Raw genomic sequence first — 8,115 nt, forward strand, 5'->3', positions numbered from 1 at the left:
TCGTTCCCTTAGAACAGTATTTTGAAATGATGTTGTAAAATAAACACACATTAACTAAATAAAGCAAATTGAACTAATCTGAATTTATCCATTATGTTGTGTTATCTAGTTTCCATATCGTATGTACATCCAAACGTTTTTAAGTTTGTAAGAGTTTTAAAACTTTTTTTTTTTTTTACATCAGCCTTTGTTTGAAAATGTAATAATTAAAAAAAAATCAAAACAGACAGAAAATTAAGAGGCAAAACATTTCAAATTCACTCACTAGTTACCCAATTCAACAACACCAATAATGCTTCCCTTTGATACACTAATTTGTATTCTTTTGGTATAGTGTGTTCTCATATATTCATATATTCAGTGTGTTATCTTGATAAGCTAAACAAAAAAGATTATAACTAACTAACTAACTAACTAACTAACTAAATAAATAAATAAATAAATAAATAAACAAGCATCTACTAGTTATGTGGAAAATCCACAACCTAATTTCAGTAAAGTATGCATTGATGTTAAAACTGTATCATTCATTTGAAATGAATAAGAAACGGGAGTTTTACAGTGAAGTTCCGCATCAGGCTGTAAGATTTCCCAGCCGTCTTTGAAGGCATCATTAATCAGGCTCGTGAGGAGCGCTCGTGTCCGCGTCTCGCCGGTAATGGCTCATCTGCTGACAGGACGGGTATTATGAGCTGAAGAAACTTCGCTGTTACGATGGTTTGTGAGCAGCTGCTGGAAGGGTGAGCGGCTCTTCGCGTGTTTTCTGGTGATTTTTTTTTTTTTTTTGGATTAGTTGTAGCTTTTAGTCGTGGTTGTGACTTTTTCCCTCCTTGAAGCTCCCAGATAGCAGTTCAGTCCCGGAACAATGACTCTGGTATGTTTTAACTGTGTGCGGGAATAGCTACAGAACTGCAGCAGAAGAGCTGCGCCTCGTCTCTCGGGACTGTCGGGACCAGACATTTTTAACAAAGACCAGGAACAGAAGAAGACGCAAGATGTTTGACGCCTCCGGGATCCCCCTCATCCTGCTCGACGTTACCTGCCTCATTCTCGGTACGTCAGTCCGTTTCTCGCCTCGCAGACATTTTAATCCCTGTATTTAGGAACTTTTTCTCTTCAAAGTAAATCAAAGTTAACTTTATTTATAAAGCATTTTTCATACAAAAGCGGCTCAAAGTGTTTTACATAATAAACACAGCAGAAATCCAGAGTTTTCAGGAAAAAGACATGTTTCATAAAGTTTTGTTTTAAGCAAATCCACATGAGTTATTTGCATAAATGCTATTTGTGTCCTCATAGAAGGTTTGAGGTTTTGGGAACCAGACAGGAAGATGGAAAAAGTCCCACCCTCAGTGTACTCCCCCCCCCCCCCCCCCCCCCCCCTTTCTTGTGGATGTGCTGCTGCTTTGCTGACTGTATCTGACAATCCTGCATTAAAGTGCTTTCAGTCACACCTAGAAAAACACACAAAGTAAACTTTGCAGCTCAGTTTGAAAAGCTGCCATCAGGGTTAGACGCTCAGCTCCAGAAATCTTTCCCTGAGATCATTCCACCTTTTGCATCGTCAGTGTCTTGCTGTTGGTGGTGCTGCTGACTAAATACAACTCCTCCCATTTTGTCTTGAGGTTGACACTGGTTTCTTATCATATTTCACATATCCCTAGTCTAGAATAACTAGTTATTATAAGTATAATGTGTTTTACCGTCAGTCAGTAAAAGAACATTGTGTACAAATGTGAAATTATCCAGAAACCATGCACATAAAGTTGGCTTGCGAAACATTCAAGCTTGTCACATCTTTGCTTTGGATTTTTCTCTCATTCTCTGGTGAAATGTTCAAGAATAACCAGGTTAGATGGGGGGGGTGCTGGTGTTGCCTGTTGTCAGACCTATGCAGAGATGTTCCACTGGGTTAAGTCCAGATTTGGGTAAGGTTACTCCAGGGTTTCTACCTGTTGCTTCAAGTTCTTGAACATTATGGAAAAGATTTAATTATGCATGTATCTATATTTTCACCCCACCCATTCCTCTCTTATTTGTTTGACTGGACAGAAAATCATTTCTTCAGACTCCATTATATAATGGATGCTTCTCTGCACCATAAATTCTGCAGTCTTTTCCCTGATTTGTCCCTTGACTCAATCCTGTCCAAAAAGTTTAGACAGTTTTCCGAGCATCATGATACACCGCCCTTCTAATGTAAGCCGATACCTGCAATGCTATAAAAATACAGATGTGTGCATTCTGTAGTTATCGCCCGCTAATGCAGCTGAACTCAAACCGATGTGTTTCTGCCTCATTGTTTTGGAGAATTGGGTGACGACTGATATGAAAATCAAATATTCAGATCAATGTTGTTGAGTCTGACATGCTGTAAAATGTGATCGTTTTAAAAGCGCTGAAAACTTCCCATTTGAGCTGCATGTCAGAGCAGCTCACACACACACACACACACACACACACACACACACACACACACACACACACACACACACACACACATCACAGGACATTCCTGTCTAGATAAACATGATTTTTCCTGATTTAAATCCTGGAACAGTCTGAACAAGCTGAACAGTTCCAAGTCAAATAAAAGTACATTTCTGCTCCGAAGTCTAGCGTTAGATGTCAGTTCATTGTTACAAATTCTGATGTCTGCCTTTGTGTCGTCAGCTGGTTTCATCAGCTAATGTCCTGATGTTTTCACTAATGGCTCTGACCACATATTGTGAAAAATAAAAACCAAAAAAACAAAGTGACATAACCTCAGCTAAAGAGGATCCAAAAACACAAATGCAGAAATGATCTCCTCAACATGCTAATCTAGATCTTTGTGTGTGTAAAAACAGGAACTGTGTCAAATTAGACATAAACCTTTTTAAATCAATGCTCTCTTTCAGATGAAATATTTACTTTTGCTTTTTAGAGAGTTAGAAATTCAAAAGAAGGCAGACAGTGTAATTTGCCTACAAAGAATGACAATTCTTTAAACCTAAAGCAGTGTTTCTCAATCCAGGTCCTCAGGACCCAGTGCCTTGCATATTTTAGACATGTTCCTCCTACATAACACAAGTCAGATTATTGAACTTCCTCATTAAGTTCTTTGCAGCCTTTCAACAAGCCCTTTATTTCATTCAAGTGTGTTTAAGTAGTTTTATCTATAACACATGAAGGGCAGGAGGTCCTGAAATCCTGGATTGAGAAACTCTGCCCTAAAGGCATCAAAGCCAGTGATCGTACTTGGAGGAGTGCCTGTTGTTGCATCACTGTTTTCAGTTTTGCCAATCTGGCCTGGTTGTGTCTGTAAATCACACAGAGAGGTAAGAAAAGAATTCGTAAAATCCAGTTGGGGTCTGTTAAACCTGCTTTTGATGCAGATTAATAACATGATGAGTCTCAACTAGTCACGCTTTCCCAATTTCCTCATCTAAAGCCGAACATATTATCTGCTTGAGTTCAGTGTGTGTCTCTGCATGCCTTTTGTGTCAACATCTTCCAGCAGTAACTCAGAACCTGAAGGATTTAATCAGGTATTTTGTAAAAGGGGAATCTTAAATCTGTAAATTGTTCACAGCTACCTGGTCCACTAGCCTGCGTGATCTCAGGGTGTCACATTTCCTGTGACTAAACCGTAGCGTCATGTGCATTGTGAAATAAAATCCTTTTGCAAACGGGTGTTTCATTAAGATGGACATTTTTATTTAACAAGATTTAAAACGAGCTGAAATCTGTGTTAGTAGCAAGGTTAACTCTTAATCTGGCTCTTTTTTTTCTGCCCTTTTTCCACACAATATCACAGTGGGACTTCCTTTTTTTATCCTCACTCTTCAACACAACCCTTTCAAACGAGGTTTCTTCTGTAATGACGAGTCCATCAGATACCCCCTCAAAGAGGACACCATTTCCCATCAGCTGCTGGGAGGAGTGATGATCCCCTTCACACTGATCGTTGTAAGTTCATATTCTTATTCCACCACTCTTGTTGTTTGTCTTTTTTTTTTTTTTCTCCCGCTTACTGTTTGGTCTCTTCTGTCTCAGATCATCTGTGGCGAGTTCCTCTCTGTTTACTTGTCTCGCATCAGGAACCAGTCTTTGGGGAACAAGTACGTGTCCTGCATCTACAAAACTGTGGGGAGCTACTTGTTTGGAGCTGCTGCCAGTCAGTCTCTGACTGATATAGCAAAGTACTCCATTGGCCGTCTGCGGCCAAACTTCCTGGCCGTGTGTAAACCTGTTTGGGATCACATCAACTGCAAAGCAGGCGGGTACATTGAGAACTTCACCTGCACTGGAGAAAAGTTTCTGGTGGACGAGTCCAGGTAAGAGTTGTGGATGGGAATGACCTGAAAAGCTCAGGAGTTATTTCATAAGTCATGGGCTGAACGAGACAAATTGTAAAGAAAATGAGCAAAACTGGAGTCATTTTTAACTCATTATGATGTTGGTCTGTATTGGTGTTTAGATACAGTGTATGCCTTGGGAAGGCAGTAATGATCCTTAGATCATCATTTATTGACTTAAAATAAAACATGAAGACAATGTACAACTGTCTTCACAGCGAGCAATGGCACAGAGGAAGGTCTGACAAGCCAAGTGTCAGACACGGGCTTTTATATGAATGAATTCAGTTTGCAGCAGATTGTTATTTACAGATCAGGCTGTTAATTTTGGAGATATAATTTTGGAGAGCGCAGATTGTATCCAGATTGAGTTTTAGAAAATATACAAATGATTTCTAGTCAGTTAGATTTACTCTTGCTTCTCAGTCAGGTCACTATGACCAGTGAAATTACTTTATAAAAATGCCTTCAACTTGTGGAGAGCTATGAAGAACAGACCTGTGCAGACAGAGCTGCATGACACCTGCAACAGGAATACTATGCTAGCATAGCTACATAGTTACTGATACTCTCATATAGCCTAACATACATCATCATACATCAGTACAATACCCAATATATTGATAATGTTGGTGTTGGACACACAAATCACTCACAAATACCAATCTGGCTTAAAGATGTGATTTGAGAAACACATTTGATTAGCTTGCATCAGAGGATTGGTTTGCTTTTGGGAGATCTTAAAAGCAAGTGAGGAAGCTGGGGTGAGAACAGAGGCGGGAGCAGGTTTGCTAAGCTGAGTTTAGCTGAGATGAGTCGTGGAATCGGTATGAAAACATCCAGGCAGGGAGAGTTCAGGTTAAAGGGGCTTATCAGGAGACATCATGGAACTACAGCAGAAAAGTGCTGGGTGTCCAAGACTACGTAAGCAGCACGGTGAACTTGTCTGGAATTTCTAGATAAGATTGTTTGGGATTGATATCTGTCTTACCCAAGCGTGTATGTCTGTTTCTACTCCTACATTCAGTACACAAACTAAAGCAGAACAAAAATCTGGCTGTGGATTTAAATAGACAGTGATAGATTTTCTTTATTTTAACTTTTTTCTTTTTCCAGCTTGGTTTTAATGCTTCTCAGGCCTCACTTTAATACTTTTAATGTTTTGTTGAAAAGCACTTTAATGATCTCATACATGAAATGTGCTATACAGATAAACTTGCCTTAATTATTTTGATTGGTCTTAAATTCATGAATTATTGCTTATGTTTATGTGTAGATTGTCCTTCTACTCTGGCCATTCATCGTTCTCCATGTACTGCATGCTATTCCTTGTAGTAAGTGCATATTTTCTACTATAATAACACGTTATCATTAACACTAACATCAAATCTTGTGGAATTTTGTTAACATATATAGGAATTTACTTTGTTTTATTAATAATAATATTGGTTTAGATTGTGCAGTCGGTATTCAAAGCTGTGACCTCCAAGGCCTTTATGTTTCAAGTATTTTTCTTCTTCTTTTTTTTTTTGTCTCCCTGTTCATAATAGCTCTACATTCAAGCCAGAATGAAATCAAGATGGGCAAGGCTTCTGCGTCCCACCATTCAGTTCTTCCTGATTTCCACTGCAGTGTATGTGGGCTTGTCCCGGGTGTCTGACTACAAGCATCACTGGAGCGATGTGCTTGCTGGCCTCCTGCAAGGAGGTTCTGTGGCTGTTTTCACTGTAAGTTTTATCTAAATAGATGTTAGGATAGCAACTAAGCAAGGCCTGTATTTATAATGTAGTATTGCCAAAAAAAAAGCAGCTGAACTTTTCAATATTATATCAAGAAAACTGAAAAACAGCTTATGTTGATCATATGAAGTTTTAAAGAAAAGTTAAATAACCATCTGAGATGCAGTTTCCACATGTTTCCTCGTTTATATTTTAAGGGTTGGAACATTATCTGATCAGATATGATCAATCATCTGCATGAGCTTGATTAAATTGTTCAGTGAAAGTTCACAGCAAAATTTCTAAACAGAGACTCGCCATTCAAACCCAGAGGGAAAAATGTCAGCCATCTTAGATGTTGTTTAACATCTAATTATTCTCAGATATCTTTAATCTTAAAACTTTGGTAACTAATACATTTGAAAAAAATGGAGACCGACTTGCCAGCAAATCATTCAGGTGAAAATCTGTTCAACTTTAATGGTTTATTCTCCTACAGTAATACATTTCAGTGTGTATTCATTTTGTTGCTGTTTTCTGCAGGTGTTTTGTGTCTCCAACTTCTTTGAACAGCCAGTGGAACCAGTTGTCTCTCAGGAGGAAGAAGCCTCGCACACCAGTTTACAAGAAAATCCTTCTAGTGGGAACCACTATGGCAGCACTGACTGAACCTGAGGTGTCAAAGACCATAAACACTGCAGAACCTTCACTCCTTATGATAGTCATGGAGGTTGTAGACACATTTAAACTGGAAGGCCTTTATATTTACGGCTGCCTGTTGGGGCGCATGGACGGGATTTGCCTGCTTGGATCTGACACTGTAGCCTGCAGGGTTTAGCTGCTACCTGGTGTAGCTGGTGAAATCCAACTACAGACAAAAACATTCACCACAGAGGACAGTGCTTGCACTTAACTGAGACATAAATGAGAAATTTATGCAGAGTTTTGGTCAAATCCAACAGTTAATTATGGATTAATAAACAAAACAGAGGATGTTGAGTTTGCCTCAGGAAATATGACTTTTTTTACTGTACGGGCTTGTTGGAAATGTGGTTACTAGTGTGTTTTGGCTGATGCTACCATCATGCATGCATGAATGAATGAATGAATGAAATTCCATCAGTCCAGAATATAATGAACATCTGTATGCACACTGCAAACTGGCTTGTAGAAGTCTGGTGGTACCTGTGAATATGAAAACCAGGACTGTCCTGGAAATGGAGAATGAACTCAGATATAATATATTGTACCGGTATATTCAATTTTGCCTTAGTTTTATTCTGCTGCCTCTGTTTAAAATCTATCCTGTTAAAATTTAATGTATGTAAAGCAAAATTATGGGTTTTTTTCTATAGTTTTTATAAAATTGCTTAATTTCTTTGTTCACAAAGGTCTTTGCAGTGTTGTTCTGTAGAACAGTGCTGATGGGAAATATAAGGAAAATAAAGAAAATATCCTTTTTGCTACTTTGATACAAAGATGATTCATGAGTGTTTTTGTCAGTAGAAAATTCAGAGCAGATGGTGTGGAGTTGCGATAGCAGAGAGGGGTTGTATCCCAATAAATAAAAGAACAGCAGCGTTCCTGCAAACATCAAAAGGAAGGAAAACCAAGAAAAGCGGTTTTACTGAACGAAATATTGCATCAGGCGGGTCTTTCACTCAGTATGTGGCTCAACTATTAAAAGTCCAAACAGCTTCATGAAATAAGCATTCACCAATTAAGTTTTTAATGTGCAATATTCCTAAAAAAACCCCAACTTTAAATATGATAAGCACAGTTGTGATTCATCTAAAACCAAACTAAATGCTTATGTTTGAACATTACAAGTCAAAAGTTTGGAACTCTTTCCCAATAGACTTAATGGGAAAGAATGTCCAAACCTTAACTACAGTACCAGTCAAAGGCCAGGTCACGTTTGTAAATGAGAATTGTTTCTCAAACATTTTTTACCAGCTTAAAAAAAAGGAATTGTGATAAAAATGTTGCTTCTTAACAGTAAACATGAAACTAGAGTTTTATTACGAGCATTATCCTTTATATACATTTTCATAACT

General features: G+C 38.3%; 1 protein-coding gene across 1 annotated transcript; it reads left to right on the top strand.

Annotated features, from left to right (window-relative positions):
- The first annotated feature begins 798 nt into the window (after positions 1 to 798).
- LOC306764418 (phospholipid phosphatase 1-like) lies at positions 799 to 7,305 on the top strand. Its single transcript, XM_079251588.1, has 6 exons — positions 799 to 1,053; positions 3,800 to 3,951; positions 4,039 to 4,319; positions 5,617 to 5,674; positions 5,891 to 6,067; positions 6,602 to 7,305. The coding sequence occupies exons 1-6, from the start codon at positions 996 to 998 to the stop codon at positions 6,725 to 6,727; spliced, it is 852 nt and encodes a 283-aa protein (XP_079107714.1). The 5' UTR covers positions 799 to 995; the 3' UTR covers positions 6,728 to 7,305.
- The last annotated feature ends 810 nt before the right edge of the window (positions 7,306 to 8,115 follow it).

Source organism: Telmatherina bonti, assembly GCF_933228915.1.
Source record: "Telmatherina bonti genome assembly, chromosome: 13".
Lineage (NCBI taxonomy): Eukaryota > Metazoa > Chordata > Actinopteri > Atheriniformes > Telmatherinidae > Telmatherina > Telmatherina bonti.

Coding starts and splice junctions, on each gene's coding strand:
- LOC306764418 (XM_079251588.1), top strand. CDS start 996: ATGTTTGACGCCTCCGGGATCCCCCTCATCCTGCTCGACGTTACCTGC. Junction 5,675..5,890: donor ACTGCATGCTATTCCTTGTA/GTAAGTGCATAT, acceptor TGTTCATAATAG/CTCTACATTCAAGCCAGAAT. Junction 6,068..6,601: donor GTTCTGTGGCTGTTTTCACT/GTAAGTTTTATC, acceptor TGTTTTCTGCAG/GTGTTTTGTGTCTCCAACTT.